We start from the raw sequence: 18472 nt of genomic DNA, 5'->3' as shown, positions 1-18472 counted from the left end.
TTACACCCTAATTCTGCGGTGTTCAAAAAAATAATTTTCTATTCTATTTATGTAAGTAGTAACACAAACGGTCATGTTAACTGGTATTAAGGTGATCAATTTGGCCTACAATCGGGTCACAACTGGATTACACTAATGATATTGAGAAATGCAGAAGAATAATCGAGTTGTATCCGCCATATTTGATCCATATTTATAATCATGTTATCTGCTGAACTCCGATCATTACTCTGCACGCATTGCTCTTTATGAATTTGAGTGAGTCACAGACGTTTTTCAGTATTTTTGCAAGTAGGTATATTTTTTGTATGTAGCCTTATTTGTAACCTGCTCCTGGCCAAGTCAGGTGACAAATTTTTTTGTTCTAATTTCGCATACCTAGAAGTCCTAACCCATGCCTTCGCTTTTACTAGAGCTAATGTATCAACAAAAAGGTCACATTCTTCAATAGCCCTACATGTGTAGTCGCGGTAGGTATGTGCCCGCCGCGCGCCGGTAGTTACTGTAATTTGGTGATGTGAACAAGGTCGGATCAGTCCGACTTGTATCAAGTCTTGCGAACACACTGAACGTATTATATTACTTTGGTTTGCTCGTTTCCTTTCACTTCACTGAATTTAATTAGTCGTAAATGTTTTGGTTCGGAATACGCGTTCCCTTTTCCTTGATTTCGTTTACATGTGCCTGTTTAAAAATATTTATCAGTAGAAGTAAGGCGGTAACCATTGTAAACGGAGAATATTTCTATAAGACGGTAAGGCGACATTAACGTCAATATTTATCGTTATCTCCGTCCCAACACTTCAGGGCGCTTAACTTTAAAGGAAAATAAATGAATTCTTTATCAGTGTTAACTTCTGCAGTCATACTGAAGTAGGTATCTTGTACAAGTTGATACTTTAACATCTAAAACTGCCCAAAAGTATATAAAATCTACATAATTGTTTGTCAAGAGGGCGATGTAAGATATTTGGGTAAGCTTAGGGCCTAGGAAACTGTCGTTTGGTGAGCGAATAGCCGTTATCTGAATAGCGGAGGGACAAGCCTCATCCTATCATAATTACATACTTTATCTTGCTAAAGATGTTTTCTACTTTAATATTTTATAGCTTAGTTGACCGTTCAGGACGACGTAATTGCTCTTGAAAATAAATTGCTTCATTTTGAAAGCTACTCGGAAATGTTGCAATACCTAAAGTCAAAGGATACACTATAAATAGTTTTTAAAAGCTGTAACTAGAGGCCGCTGTAGAACTACGATGGAAATAGTCAATAATTAAACCTGAAGTGGTTCAAGGGGTAGCTCTAGTTCCTTGTTTCAAGAACTAGTACTACAAACCAAAACTATGATACATTTAAATAAACCTCATTTCATGGAATCAGGCAGGTGTTGTCTTAACCGATTGATATTTGCGTATAGAACCCCGTATGTTGCTGAGGGCACATTGCTGACATTCCACTAGAGCTCTAGGTGCCGCAGTACCTACGCGGGAGGCGTCTCGAGGCTGAGAGCGTACATAATAAACATGGCTGACATTTTTACGAACCTCTCACCTTCAGCGAGTGAGCAATCGACGATTAGCATTTACATGGCATTTGTTAAGGTCGCCGCTGTTTACCGATCGCGTGACAACTGCTTGTACACATGAGCCCCTGCCGTGGAAACAAACGAATAAACTTGTAACAAATCAGACACACTCGCGCGTATGCTGAGTCTGATCTTCATCTCTTCTATGTGACACTTGATGTATTCGCACCACGTTGTTCCTGGTTACAACCTGGTTCCCGACTTTAATCATGTATCTCTAAATTGGTAAACTATCCCAAAAACAGCAAGCGTGTCGAGGAATCAAATACATGTCGTGTAATTTCTTTATTTATGTTACATATAGGTTTCCGTAAAAAAGCTAGTCGTTGTACGACGCTTCATGTGTGAGTAGAACACAGTTTGCAGTGCACAGTAGGTATATGGTACACAACGTGTAGAGCGCCATGCTTAACGCCTCCGGGATCACGGTCAATATTTGGATTTTACATCGACACTGTAAATCCAATTCAAATATCAAATAGGCCAGTTTTGTTTACCTCAAATAAAACGTTGTGTATTTCCTGTGAAATTTTATAGAATCCTCATCAAGAAATGTATTTATGTATGTACTTTTGTAATCGAGGTACAAAGAAAATAAAGTCTCTTTATTCGTCATAATTACTTATTTTTTTCTCGATCGTTCGACCTTTTACAAGATCCCCAGATGTTGCATTTGCAGATAAGTCATAAGTATTATTCTATTAATTCAATTTCTCAATAACTTTCCCTTGTGATGTTATACACATGTACAATTGATAACTATTCACATATGAGGTCGAACAAATTCAATCAGAAATCAACTCCGCCTATTAAATGACATCGTAGAAAAATTGAATCAGCGAGGATTCAAAGGAAAACATAATGTGAAACTGTCGACAACATCGCAAGCGGCAGAAATACATTACCGAAATTAAATGTCGCATGTAAAAACAAACACAATATGGACGTCATTCATACTCAGTGATTCTGATCAACTCTTCATTCGGCGAATTTCAGTAAACATGTTTGCCAACGTTTAAACGAGTCAACTCTCCACGTCAATTGGAAAGTCAGTGTCACACATTGAAACAGTTGAGTGACGAGCGCTCTAATAGAATTAATAAATCGATTTAATTAACAGCGATGATGAAGCATCCCCGAACACTGAGAACATTAATTGAACATTCCACAAGTTTGTCGACAATCGATTATTCGCTACGTCTTCAAGTTGTGCTGCAAAAAGTTGGGAACACGCCGCGCCGGGGCCCATCACAGTTGCCTTGGCTATGTGTTAAGAATAGTTTTTATATGAAATTCAAGCTCAGTCGAGCGTGACAGATAGTGTAATACTAATGACTATCGAACATACATACACTTCAAAATAAAATATTAACATAGCCCGAAGATTCTAACTTTCTATTTTCGAAGAAGTGAGAGCCTCCTCCTTTTTTAGTAGAGTCGGATTAAAGTATGGGATGCAACGTTATTAAGCAAGACTTTTGTAACATGGCTTTATTTAGTTTCCCGTTCACAGTCTCAGGTGACGTACACATAACAAGCTTACAGTTCGCAGTTAAACAGCATTCAGCCGTAGCCAAACATTAGAGTGAGATCGGGCATACATTAGTCACTGGCGCAGTGGCAATAAAGCCGGCAGTAAGTCTATCCCATAAGTCAGACACCTTACAGGCTCACCTTGTTAGGAACGCCGTATATCTGGCGAACAATGGCATTCGCGTAAATTCCGCCACTACACTAGTGGTGCCGGGGCCCTGCGCCGGGGCCCGGGGCCAGGGCGCAGGGAGCAGCGCATGCCGCCACACTACGCACAACCACCGAACAATTAAGCTGCACGGATACGTACGGCTAAACAAGATCGGTTAATTGATAAACTACTGATTAATTGTTTGTTTTGATGTGCGTGAGCGATGGAGGGTTCATTAAATCCCGGATCAAATGAACTCATTACTCACTGGATGCGGATTGTACTTGTTAACCTATCGTGTTTGTTTCATACGGTTTCGTAGATGTATCACATTCTACCTACGATTTATATTTCGCTTTCGTCATAATATTTACAAACCTATGATTTCATATACCTATGTTTTATATCAATATTTTAAAGCGAATAGCTAGGTAAGTAATTCAAGAGTCTTCAGACTCGACTTTTATTATAAGGACCGTACTTTTTATACTTAATCTAATAGACATCTGAGGTGAATAAAAACAACGTGACGCGACTAGACTTAATGGATTAAATTCGCGATCACAAAAAATAAGCGAAGTGATCAATGATCGTTCTGGTAAGTCTCGGAGGGATCAATGCCCGCGGAATAAGAGATATTCTTGTATTTTCGGATAAATAAATAAGTATGATAACTTTGTCACGAAAAAAAAGCTTTGATAAAATTAATAAAAATCTTCTGGAAAAAAACTATTCTCGTGTTATAAGTACCTTTCCCGTCAATAAAGTTGTATATTACAGTTTATTGCGTAAGAGTACTGACCTACTACGGTAAGGTTGTATCTGAAGCTGGTGGTCTGCGTGTTGCGGAAGTCCACGCGGCAGCGGTAGACGCCCTCGTCGCGGCGCTTGACGTCGCGCACGAGCAGCGCGGCGGGCGGCGGCGACGTGGCGAAGTGCGCGCGCGGCCCGAACACCTCCGGCGCAGACCAGTGCCGCGCCTCCGACAGGTGCTTGCCGCGCACGTCGAAACTGAAACAGTTAACATCGTGTTACTACAGAATACTTTAGATACGCCAGTGAAGCGGAAATGATCTTATTGGCAGAGCGAAACTTGGTACACTATCGTACAGTAACACACACTACAACCACATAAACAGTTGACAAAACAACGCAAACACAATTCAAACCTAACATATCCACATCATCACATTGAAAAAGGCTGTCAGGCGGGCCGTCAGCCGGCGCGCACAATGGCCATCAATAAAGTTTGAGAGACGCTTCGCGCGGTATCGGCGACACCCGCGTGTGCTGATAAGGCGAGATGTATCGCTGACGGACAACTCGCTCAAGCTCACACGGAGCCCATTGTGACAGACCTTACTGAAAACTTGAATTACGTCATTCGACTCTACCCTCTACTATTAAAAATAGAGTTTATAATAATATATGATATATAAAGTTTATTCGGACGGAATATTAAATTTAAACAGATAGTAATAATGAAAATCCATATGCTACATCGTCGGTTAAGCATAAGCAGAATTGGTGGAATATTAATATATTTACTGAATTTGTGTTGACAAAACATGAACCTTGCATGGATTTTCCTAGTTTAGGAAATAGACTGTTATGCGTTGTCAAAGTACGCAGTAAACATTTTATCTACATCGTTTTCACAAATAGTCATATTCGAACAATAATGACGATGTTTCCACTGCCATCTCTCCATTAGGACCTACAAAAAACTATATATACTCTCTTATTAAAAGATACAAAAAAACGGTGTATGAGTCGATGGAGATTAGAATGATAGAGTTAATAATTAATTGTTTGTGAATTTCTATGGTTTAATGGTAGTGCACAAACATTCTGTAGCTGTATATCTAGTACAATTATCATCTATCATGCGCTGCAGAAATAGTGCGGTTGGCGGCAGGGCTGCGGTCGGGGGCCGCCCGGCCGGCGCGCGCGGTGCTCGCCTGCCGCTGACAAAAATATTCCCCACATTTTTCCATTGAGCGTAAACACAAATAACTGGCGTTCGTTTCGCCTGTATTGATAGCATTGGGAGATATTGGGATTTTTACGGGCCTAGGTTTTAAGGCCTCGGAATCTAGATACAGAATCTAGGGAAGTTTGTGTTTCGCAATCATAATATAAATGTCAAGCCCATGATTTCCCCGGGGATTAGGCAGATGTGTATTACTACTAGCGACTGTTTGCCGCCGACGGTAATAACGTCCCATGTGATAGAAGACGAACCAATTACTGGATATAATTTGTTGAACAAGAAATATATAAATACAATAACTACTAAGACTTAGGTATTAAACACATAATTCAGTTCAGGAGTAAGAAGAAAACTCCGAGGTATCCTTCAAAATCGTTTGTCTTTCAACCGATGTCGCTTACGTGCGTGACACTGACATCTTTGTTTGCTCGGAGCGCAGCGGGAAATGCAAATACTTTAATATCCTGACTCAAATGACGTCACTCGAATCGGAAAATCTAGTGGCGTAGGTTTTATTGGCTGCCATAACCCGCGCGAGATTAAAGTGTGCTCTGCTTGTTTTGCACCGTTTTTAGCAAACTTTAAACTTAGTGAATCCAATGCGCTTATATTGAGTGCTGTTTGTACGAGAACAGTCGTGTCAGGAGGCTATACACCTAAGTGATGGAGAGATCTAAGAGGGAATTAGACCAGATAAAAAAAAATCCGAAGTAAAGCGAACACTATCACCTATGTAATCATAATACCCCAATAACAAGTGAAAAATGAATATTCGCTAGAAAACGTTACTCTCAGACAGAACCGGGAAGTAAAATCAAACATTTGCAAAGGCTTTCTTGGAGCTCAATCTACATAGGTACTAAGAAAAGCTCAAACTTTAAAGATCTCGGGACACAAGCATATGAGATAACTTAAGACTTTCTATTTGTAATAAATTGCTGGTACTGCGTGCTGGGTGTCTGCAATTAGCTTAAAAAAACCTTCAGAGGTAGGTAGTGTAGGTACGTCTAATGGTTGCAAATGTTTGACGAACCAATTTCATTCATCTGCGTTTCTACTCTTTTATTTTGAGAGGCGGATTTGGAGTTAACTAGTGAGATCAGAAAAAAGTGAATATTCAAAAGATATATTAGTGGAGTTTTGTGATGATATATTAAATTATGTATAAATAAGAAATATATTTGCAACAGTAATTAAACAGAACAGTAGAAACCGTTAGCGAATTGCACTAATTTTGTTTCGGTCCCATGAAATGAAACGTTAACAGCTCGCTGGGCGCGCAAGTCCTGTTAATAAATGTGTAATGCTTTAAGTCCACAAATGAAAAAGTAAATGATAAATCTCACCCAGTGACATTTCACCGAATAATTTAGTTCATACATTTTCGTTTTTCCTGTTTTTCTCTTAAAATTATAGCAACAACTACGTGGTTTAACTCTGTATAAATAAATGTCAAAATGTTGTAGCTATAAAATGCGTAAGTATCATTGAAATGTCAACCATGTCTGTGTGGTTATTAGATAAAAACTCGTTTGAATATGGAGTTATTTACGTTGGCATTGTGTTGCCGCGGGTCCGGCGCTCGGCGCTCGACGCGCGGCGCCCGCATTATGTTTGCGAACATTAGAATAAACAAGGGCAGTATTAAGTGTCAGGAGCGACCATTAATCATACGAAACCTCACATGCTCCATGATTTTAATGTGTAATCGCTTACGTGGAAAATTCAAAAGGGAAAGAAAAATACAAAAATGTAGCGAGAGACTTTTTATTTATGTGTTGAAATTTATTATTATGTGTAATAACATTCTGGTAATTATTTAAGTATTTAAATTGACGCTTTTTTATGTTTTTGATAATTAATGTGTCGCGTAAACCGAATTGTTAAGTGGATAATTACACGTCGGGAATTAATTACGGAACTGTTAAGTTGTTGGGTGCTTCCGACGCGGTATCTAATTAAAATGGTATATTAAGTAGGTACATACGTAAAAGGTGTATTCTTCTCAGTTATGATCATTTTATATCAGAAAGAAACACAGAGCAACCCGAAAGTGTCGTGATCAGCGTTGACTCAGTCATTCACTGATGTGTAGCGGAGAGCTGTGCGCCGCCGCCGGGAGTGGCGGGACTCGCAAGCAGCTGCTCATCGCGTATTCAGCTCAGCGCGGAATGGCGCTCAGTTGTCCTTTGTCAGTGGCACCATTCAACTCGTCACCACCCTAATATGCTCCATGCGACATTCCTCTCTCACAGACTTACACAATGTTTCTACGTTGCAAGACAATTGACGCCAGTTTTTAATGCTTAACTTATTCTGAAAACTCTATTAAGACTAATAGAGCTGTGGCTGAGCAGCAAATCGGTTAGTATTTAAATAAAAGTTTTAGAGAAATTGAGAAAATAATTAAACAGATTGTCTTGCACGAGTAGTTTTGTATTCTGAAAAGAACATTCGACATTACTTTTAAACCATATCTTACCCGGATGTGACTACAGCTGACAGTTGATCGATTAACCTGAAAGTATAGAGACGTCCCCTGAGCGGAAAAAAATAATGAAGTAGCAAAACTAGATAGTCATAGCAATACTTCAGCAACTTGTACGAACGCCCGGCACGACGGCGTGTGCACGGTGTACTAGCAGCAAGTTGTGGAACGTCATAGCGCCACATTAAGGCTCGTATCACTGCCCACATCTCGATATTTACTAAAGACGTGACTCCCGTGCGATATGGATACTCTACTACGTCCACACAAGAAATGTTCCACAAGAAAATAAAATGCTAGTAACTATGTGACCATCGTATTTGAGACAGCTACATAAATGATACATCTAACATTCACGCTGGTAATACATTCATGTCTAGGAGCGTCATAAAATGATATTTGTTAGTAGATTTTACTATTCAATACTATTTCGATATATACTTATGACTTAGTAGTTTGTTATAATCCTATAATGCAGTGACGTCACAGCGAGCGCCAACATCAACAGCTTCTTCTCAAGCCAACAGTTTGCGCAGAATCCAGCACTACATTAAAGCGAGAACAATTGCTGTCCAAAAACTTGAGAATTTCATTTAGCTTTAGCAAGCAGGAAATCGGCTTACTTCTGCTCTCACGATTCTCTGAATAATAATATAATATCTTCATCATCTTTGGCAGCGTGCTTCCGCCAGCAGCTAATACTGCGCCACTTACTTCATTTATTGCTGTAAAAGTTTGTCTTCCCGTATCCCGGACATTATAACGACTTCAATATTTCCGTTATAATCTATTGGGAATTAAATATGTAGAACCGTTTCCAGGTGCACAACTTTGTTAGGGAATATTTTGTTACCGCTATGTAACGTATCATTGTTCAAATGTTAATGCAATTTATTTACAATAACGAACGATTAATATTGAGGCTTTAGCAATCTAGTGTTCTTTAGTGTGTGAACATTTTAGGTTATTTGATTAGATTCTTCATGATGAAAGATGAAGTCACTTGAAGTGACTACTATACAACATATCCTGATAATACGCTTACTGTTTAAGGTTTAGATTAATAAATTAGATTTTGTGTGCAGTGTGTAACTGTTAAATATGGCGAAAGATGTCTCACTGCTAGTTAGGTGTTCTTGTTGAATTACAAATTAAAATAAGGTGCCTTTATGCCAGATGTGTTTTGCTCCACGTTTAGGGCCACTAGCCTATTGTTTCTTCCCCTTAATACATTTTAACTAATTCTTCGAACAGACCGTTGACTATGTTCTTGCGTAGCGTAAAATTTCCGCGCGTTCATTGGATAATTTTTTCGCAGCATCGTAAATAATGCGAGCGACTCGGCGGAGCGGGGCGGAGCGGGGACCCAAACAAACTTGTTTGTTCACCAGTAAACATAAAGGGATATTTGACAATGTTTTTGTCGGCAGGCTTGATGAAAGAATTCATGCAACGCCGGTAGCACATGTTACGACTTGTCGTCAATTGTGTCGTTGGAGCTCGTAACGCGGCTCTTCAAAATGTTTCTTGTTTATGGGCTAGCGTAAAAAGCAGGTACAATACTTTTCTAGTTAAGGTTAAGATAGAAAAAAAAAACAATCTAATTAAAACTCCATGCAACATATCACCGGAATATTATTATATAAATATACACATAAAAGTCCATCGATATGGACTTTTGTCAAAGAGAACTGATTTTATCAGTACTAACTACACCGAATGTTCTGAAAATTGAAGTAAATGCGTTAAGCTTTGAACTATTTATTCAAAGCTCTGACATTCTCCAGAAATATCATGGATTATTGTAGTAGCTATTTGATTTAGTCGATATTATCTTTTAAAGTCATTCTAGATCTAACAATTATTTATAGTTATGTATTTGAATATGGCACCTAGAAAGTTGTCTCAATCGTTATTTATGTTATAAAATAGGTACTAGATTACACTGTAAGCCATGTACTATCAGTATTATAAATATTTTAGATAACCGTTTTATTAGTTTAAACTCTGCCAGGCTGTTGGTAACATTTAGGTGAAAATCAAATGCAATGTATTATTAGATATTAGACACACCAGTTCAACTCATAAATACATGACGTACCAAATAGAGTTATGAGTAACATTAAATATAAAGCGTCATGGTAACTAAAACGTTCGAATTCCACGTATGACGTGACGTGACAGCGAGGTGCATGTGACGTCACAGGCAGCGCGGCTCGCAGTCTGCGTTAATGCCGCGTCTGGCGTATTATTACAAATGGCGCGATGGCGGCGCGACAGGAACAAACGACCTTCAGATACGGATGCAAATGCGAAAAACTGCCGCCAGTCACAGTTCCATGTTACGTGCCAGCCAAGACACTGCCTGTGATAAATGTGCAGCTTGTTCCTGCGTCCTGCGGCGGGGAGCCCCGCGAAGCGATAAACTTTAAAATTAGCTGACATGAGCTAAAGCTGAAACAGTTGTTGAACAGAAACAATAGGTAACGGAGAAGAATAAACGTTCAAATCCATTGTTAATAAATTAAAAAAAAAACCTTAAATGTAGATGGTATCATTATTAAAAACATCACAACCCGTCACTTCTGATTCGTTTTTAATGTTGGTCCCCTCATACTACAGCTCTAAGAGTGAATCCTGTTTGAGTGTATGCCTCAGGGCTCCTCGTCCCTGGCCCCGTACCACGGGTATGAGTATGTAGTCCATGTGTTGTTGTGCGCCCCTCCTACGTCACCGCGTGATGCATGGCTTCCGCCGCCCGATGCTGCTCGCTACATTTGCTTACAACCTCATACAACCTCCTTTTAATATGTTAATTGATATTTACATAAATATTAATGTTTGTTCGCGTTTGTTTGTGCCTGAATAGTGCATGTATTATGAGCGTTCTGTGTAAACTGTATGAAGTATTAATGTTTTGATATAGATCAACAAATTCCAAGGGGCTCGGGGCCAAGGAGCGCGCATAATTCTATGTGGCACTGTTATTTATGTTATTCAAGTAAAGTAAACCAGGAAAACTTTTTGTATATGGAAGATGTACAAGAATTTTTGCCAAAATTTTATAAAAAGGACCAAGTAAGCAAGTAGTGGTCTTTGTTCTGATATTTAAGTAGGTATGAGTGCTTAAGTGTGGGTTTGCTGAACTAAGTAGTTCTATTACTCCCTTTTGAGTGCGCTCTGAATTATATATTTAGTCGATCGGTGGCGTCGGTCACTGCAAAGTGTACACGACATCCTTCTATTGGCCAAACGTTTACATAAAGCTTCGGCGACGGCCACGACTCGCTCTGTTTACTTAGAATCGTCTATAGTATAATAAATTGAACGAAGACTTGCACGACCGTTGTGTACGTTGTGTTATTCTTTATTTATCGACGCTACGTGAAGTATATGCTTTATATGAATTAGATAAAAAAGATTTTATATTTATTTTCCTAAGATTGTCTGGGATTAGCCCAGTCATTTCATACGTACATCTTAAACGTCAATATAGTGGCACATGATAGCCAATGGGTAAAATACGACATGCAATTGAAGTGGGATTCACTTGTTATAAGTTTATAGGACAATACACAGGTAAAATGCATGAGAAACATCTCTGAACATCGTGAAACCTTTCGCGAAGTATTTAAATAAGAAGCGAGCGAAGTATTCTCCATAATGAGCTGTTCAGAGAGGTCGTTGTGGTATCGATTGCGAGCTGCAGAAACAAACAGGTAACGGCGACCGCCGAGCACCGCCGCATAACAAGCAGATACAAACACCGCGCGTTATACCTTCACTAAAGTACTAAACCCGTTTGCGGTAGTTTGCCAAATTAAGGTATATTGTGCAACGAAAGATCATGTAGGGATAACATCATCTATGATGATCTACTACAGCTGCCAGTTCTAGAGTTCTGTCCTCAAAAGGTGAGAACAAAACCCAGTCGCAAAGGCTACCAGATGCAGTCTGTATCTCATTAACCATGAAAGCATACCATTTGAAATTTATACATATGATGTATACGATGTTTTTATAACAAAACAAAAATTTAATCGTGGTGGTAAGTGGCCTTTTTCGTAATTACGACTCGCAGAGAAATTTCTAGGAAAGAGAACAAAGCTTATTTTGCGCACAATTTGAGTAGGGGATAAGTTTTCTAATAAAAGTTTTATTAACCAATTAACACCTCTCGTCAAAACGAAAATATCAATATTGTTTTTCGTTAATTTCTATTACGTCACAAAATTATAAATCTACAATAGATCTTGCCAAGAACGTCAAGTTTTTAATTTTAAATTAATAATAATATAAACCACTCGTGTCTGTAGCTCTTAATAAATATCCTTCCGTCCGTGTTCATATCCTTACGTTTAGAACGCCGTGGCAAATCACTTGAGACATATCAATCTAGAATATTCTGTTGCGTCGTGTTGCACATTTACAAAGCCGGGTTTACCCATACATTCGCTTGATTCGCACGACGCTACACAACGCTCTTAAAACGGTTGCCGACAAAGCTTTTTGAAGCTCCGCTCCGCTGAAATTCTGTTGACATCGCAAACGTCCGTATCGGGTATTGAATGTGTTGAAGCTTAATCCGTCTGCCGGACAATGCATTCCCTGAAAAAATACTAAGAGAGAGATTTTATGCGACGAAATGTGGCTGTGCTTTTAGTGCTAATAGATCACGAGGAGCGCCCGGCTTGCGTGCCCCTATTTGTTGGACTTTGTCAATTTATTAATACGTATTCTGCTTCGCTGTATGGTTGTTATTAGCTCTTAAGTTGTTTTCGATTATTTTTAAATTCTGATAAAAGAGCTTTTCAATGATTTATACAAAACTAAAAGCTTCTTTTACGGTTTCCGGAATTAAATTTAAAATGAACTCACGATGGTTCTTCGACTAAATTAAAATTATTTCCAACAGCACTCAAGGACTATCCAAGTAAAACATCTGCAAAACAGAACTAAGGCTATCTATTTTAATGTCTCTTTTAACCGAGCTAGCATACCACACCTAATAATGTATAACTTTCGATAAAGTACTTCTATATCTTACTTGAACCCCAATCCCATTACTTGAGCACTGTCCTATCACGCTACCTGGCATTACCATAAAGCAGCGGAATATTCCAATAAGTAACAGTAATCTGGTGAAAGTGTTGTTATCTTATAATAGAGGAGGCGCGATTCATTAGGCGGAGAGCATGTGAACAAATAACAGTCCATCTCCAGCCGTAACGCCGGCCGAACACGACACGCAGCGGCGCGCGCCACGAGCGCCGGCGGGAGCGGACTGCTCCGCGACGAGGTTAACAAACAGAGTTACATCATAGATTTTATTTTATGGTAGATTCATAGGAATACACTTAAATTTCGGTTTCGAATGTACAGGACTTAAAAATTGATATTAAAGGCATGCTATAATTACAATAATACACTTGGAAATCTAATCATGTAGTAGTTCGCGGACACATAATAAAAACACTACTACTTCAAGAGAATTAAATATGCAATTTATATCTAGCGTAAAATTGACTAAAACCGCTGAAATCGAATATTTAAATTGCAAATACTTGGCGTGTGCCAGTTCATTAAGGCCTAAAATCTTGAGACGTCCAGTCCTTCAGTACTTACTCCTAAACTCGTGTTAAATTATGTATGAAATAGCCAAATCGATCCCGCGGTCGCCCCCTATTGAATAGTGAGGGGACTAACCACTAGTTACTATGCGTCACCAATTACAACCATTCCGGGCCATATACCTTACGGTAACCACAGCGAATTGTGGATGAAACGGTACTACGGAGAGAGTCAGATTTATTGGCATATTACACCAAATGGGGACCAATAGGAAGGATGTGGTGCTCAGCCTTGATCGTGACACTTAGATGAAATACTCGCCATTAATGTGAAACGAATGATGTTCGAGTATTTGTTACTTAATGATGTTAATGTATTACAGACAGACTCTCTACGTATTCTAGGCAAGGGACGGAACACTATTTAAGCTTTATTTATTTTTCAGTGTCATGCTTTCGGATATTTTGATTTTATTTTTGGTTTTTAATTAGCGTTCGTTATTTTTTTATTCAAATTCCAGAATAATACACTCATATAGTTTATCACTGTGAATAAAAAAGTCGTCAAAGGAAAAATGATCGCATATTTTTAAACTGCTTCGATTTTGATATAACGTGAATGTTTATACTTTATTTATACTACTATATTTTACTTGGCAAATAAACCAACCAACCAAGATGCGAACGTTTGAGTTTTAGCGAAAATCAAAGGATTAAATGCATTTGAATGACCGATATCTTATATATGTATTAAATTGTGGTTAAATTGTTAAAAAGGTTTACTCTTGAGCCCATCACGGGTTAATCTGCTGGCTTGTATTATTGGCCGTACTACACATTTGATAACGTGTGTACTGTAGTATTCACATTTGCACACACCCGTGGTTGCTGGTGATGAAGTTCATAGTCCCATTATCATCTGCTTAAAGAAATCTGCAGGGCGAGGACAATACTTTAAGGTGCCCGGTATACAATATTATGCAAATGTGTTTCCACTACGAAGGTATTCGCTGCAACAGTTGAATATTTTAACTTAATCTTCAGCAACTCACTTGAATAAGTTTCAACTTAAAAATTGTATTAGATTATTTACTTAGAAACTAAGCAGACTTCGTGTTAGTTAAGTAAGAAAAAATAATAAGCGAATTTTTAAGTAAATTAGTTTAGTACTTCTACTTAACTTTTATAATCTTTTTATTTCGGTAATTATAATAAAAGATTTAATTTCTTTAGGAACTTATTAACGGGTTACGCCTTGAAGAATGCTTTAATTTTTGCATTACTTATTATATGAAAAATACCTTTATATTCAACAGATCTATGCGAATGCAGTTAGACTAAGCGTGGCTCCAAGGTAAAGGTTTGGTCACACTGTGGCTTAGTATTTTACTTGTGTCGATAAAACCGCGTATTCTGTTTGTCGTGGGCAGCACGACGTGTGCCCGTCTCCTAGCCCCCGCCACAGGCTGCAGGATGCTTATCGTGCGTGATGCATTAACCTACTTCCATCTGCGCCACTTAGATAACTCTCGCACACTTGTTTCTGTTGCGCAACAATGCTTTAACTTATTTAAAAATATATATGCTATGTGCTACTAAACCACTCTGTTTACTTCCACTTTATGAAACGAAATTATTTTAAAGTATTATTGTTTATTTTGATTCTTATTCAATGTCGATATCCCCAATTCAGAAGCTGTACAGTGAGAGTAAGCTCTTTACCTGAAAGCTTTTGCTACGTTTCCTTGACAAGTAGTTTTTTTTTGTATAATCTAAAAACTACATAAATTAAAATTAGCCATTATAAAGTAAAGTATTCCTATAATTTGTAAAATAAAAGTATTTATTTTCCCATTAGTAATGGTGCGCGGCCCCGCTTGCCCCGCTCGGCCTCACTCGGCTGCGTCCGGGTGATTGCGAGCGGATTATCTTACGGGTGCATCGTATGTGTCACAATGCAGGGAGACAATCGGCCTATTGTGCCTGTAATAATATGCGTTCAGCTTATAATCGCATTACCTGCCTTTGTCTAATGATGTGTGCCTAATTGTATTGCGTCGGCTGCAGTGTACAGCGGCGGGTACCTACCGATTATTTAACATTGGAAATTAATTACAATTTACTCAGTTTTATAACACATTGGGTGGAAACCATTCATTGCTAGGAAATACGTTCGTAATAATTAGAATTTTATTTTTTTACTAATTTGTTATTATTGATTGAAGTTTGCATCGACGCAAAAATGTTGTATTCCGTAATAAAGCATGGTTGGATTCAACGAAATTGCAAATAAATCGTTGCATTACTAAGTATTCTTACGAATAGCGCCTTCACAACTTTCCCTTCCGTTGTATTGAATTTGGTATTTTCCACAAAACAATACTAGAAAATAAGTTACAGAATTTCATATTCAGAGTGCAGTATATGGAAATACAGCTGGATTTAGTAAATCCCGCGCTTAGAACACAAAACTTCGCTCGGCTGATTCGCTCAAAACGATCAGATTGAGCGAAGCGCGGGCGACAGTGCAAAACTGTCCGGCGACTACCACGCGCGCTCTACTCATTATCACTTCACCGCCACAATCTACTTACATTATTCTGTGAATTTTACATGCGTACTCAAGTTCTGTTGGTTTTCGTCGACACATAGGCCTAACCTAACATAAGTTTAATAAGTTTCGCTAGTTCTCAAGTTTGTGATTGAGTAAGCAACAGTTCATACTAAGTCTACGTCGCAAGCAAATGTTACGATCTGCGTGCTACGGTATTAAATTAGTTACATCCCTGAGTGTGATTAATACAATAACATTTATATTATGATAATCGTGAATCTATGATCCAAAGAATCGTTTAAAAAAAAATTAACTGCCGTTATTTTTAATAGCCATTGTTCTCGAAAAATTATAAGAAAATCCAAAAAGACTTTTCCAGTTACTTTTTTTATAATCTGCAATAATCCTGGATGCTAAGTTTTGTGTAACAAAAACAATGAGCGTTGCCGCGGCGGCGGGCGAGTGCTCAGCGAGTTCCCGTAGTGCGGACTTTGAGAGGACGCTTTGTTATAGGCACTCCACGCGGGCGCAACTGCAAACTGGCTGAAACAAATCTCTGCAGAACTAGGTTATCCCTTCCTGTCGGACTGTCGGATATTTGTCCGATAGACGGGCATTTTGCCTACGTCATGAACACCATAACTTCGGTAACAGCGAAACATTTCGCTCAGGATATTAAGTTTTCAATATCGCTTGTCTGTTTGCTCATGACTACGGTAATGGGCTGCGAGCATATATGGATGTGCTTATAGATACGCTTTCATTGATTTATGTCAAAACCAATTTTTGGCAATATTTATTTTATTTTATTGCATAAACATTGCAAAGCACTAGATACTGGAAAATGTCTGATAAAATCGGATTTTTGCAATCAGAAGCATTTGACTAAATTTAATTAAAGCCATAAGCTTGGCTGTTTCCTTTTTTTTAATATGGGTTTGTAGTTATGATCAGAAAGATAATTTGAACGGATACTACTTGATCGGCTTAAGTCGAGGAAAATATGATAACGTAGACGTTTTTGCTGAGTATTAAAAACAATTCAAAATACATTTCAAACTTGGGCTATAAATAGATATTTGTTTTATATTTAATTTGTCTAAGGCAAAGGCGATAAACCCCGCAACAGTGATGCGTGGGCGGCCTGTTGTGAGGGTCGGGACGACACGTGACAGGACCCTCGCCATTAACTTTTGCAATCAAAATTATTGTACTGCAGACATGTTGAATGTTTACAAACTCGTGTTTCAGAGTAATACAATCAAGGAAAACCCTACAAAACGGCAAAAGTAACTAAAGAAATAATAATATATTACAACAGATGAAACTTAGATGTGTTAGAAGATATAAAAGAAAACCTTCGAAACACCCACTTTTATCTATACTTAGAAGCGAGAGCAAAACAAATCTATCCGGCCAACAGAAAAGGCAATAATTAATCAATTAACATCCGCAAATCCAGCGGGCGGCCAAACGATTACTCAGAAGCGCGTTCGAGCGTTTCCATTGTGAGTAAGACCATTGAGCGTTTGTCAGGGAGTCGAGCCGATTATTACTGTGTGTTACCAGTAATGTATTTAGTGAACAGGTATACGTTCTATTATAGGAGATGTGCTGGTATTGCGGATATATAAGTGTTTCCATTATTCTGCGGATTTAACTGTATTTCATGCGGTTAACCATTAAGAGACTTTAGCACCAACAAACTATAAATAATTTAGTCTGAAGACGATTAAAGGTTATAAATATAGTTAATTCGTATGAAAGTATTTTCCTCAACTCATAAAAGAGAAATAAACATATGTGCCGCTATTGTTAGTAATAATCCCAGGTATAGAAGACCTTTACCGCTGACCAACCCCTATTTCTATTAAGCCTTCTAACTCTTCGCATTTTACTTGAGTTTTCCAGAAGTTTCTATTCTGCTGTGTATAATATTCGCAACCCTTACGTAGAAACATAATTATGTATAAGTACTGTTAATACGAGTTTATTATTCCGCCACAAGGGGAGGGTTGCATCTGTCCGTGAAATGGAAATGTAATTTAATAAAAAGTGTCATGGCGGTGAGAAAAAGTGGGGTAAAAACATTTTTTTGTAACCTTACCTTTTTGTAATTTACGGTTTAAAATATTAAAATACGTATTTGTAATTTTATCAAGCGACGTATTTTAATTCGCGTAAAAATCTAATATATAACTGTATCCTGAAGATAGAAACCTGACTCGGTTCTTATATCTGTAAGTAGAATGATTACGAAAACAAGACGGTAAGACCAGTAAGTGTATTTTTTTAACAATTCTATACCATTTTGTTTTTTTCTACTTCAAAATCTATCAAACCGTAATGTTTTGCTTTTGAATGACACTAAAAGTAGTGCTTCTAACGAGTTCATCGCTGTCATACTGGATTCGGTGAGAACATGATAACAAAGTCTAGTTACAAAAGAAATATTTATCGGTTCTAATCTTATTTTGATTGATTTAATGTTTAAGATGTTGATCTTGTAGCACCAGTAGGTACCCAAGAGTGGGTTCCGTACGAAAACGGAACTCTATTACTGAGGGCCCGCTGTCTGTCCGTCTGTCCGGCACC

At 38.2% G+C, this 18472-nt stretch overlaps 1 protein-coding gene across 1 annotated transcript in view; it reads right to left on the bottom strand.

Annotated features, from left to right (window-relative positions):
- LOC113493028 (nephrin) overlaps positions 1-18472 on the bottom strand; it is a 214876-nt gene that overhangs the window by 52575 nt on the left and 143829 nt on the right. Inside the window, exon 4 of the mRNA XM_026870802.1 lies at positions 4075-4283. Coding sequence (XP_026726603.1) covers positions 4075-4283 — 209 coding nt within the window. The remainder of the gene's footprint in view (positions 1-4074; positions 4284-18472) is intronic.

The sequence above is a fragment of the Trichoplusia ni genome, chromosome 4, assembly GCF_003590095.1.
Source record: "Trichoplusia ni isolate ovarian cell line Hi5 chromosome 4, tn1, whole genome shotgun sequence".
In the NCBI taxonomy this organism is placed as follows: Eukaryota; Metazoa; Arthropoda; class Insecta; order Lepidoptera; family Noctuidae; genus Trichoplusia; species Trichoplusia ni.
The sequence above is the reverse complement of the archived record's forward strand: the minus strand, read 5'-3'. Positions and strand labels throughout refer to the sequence as shown.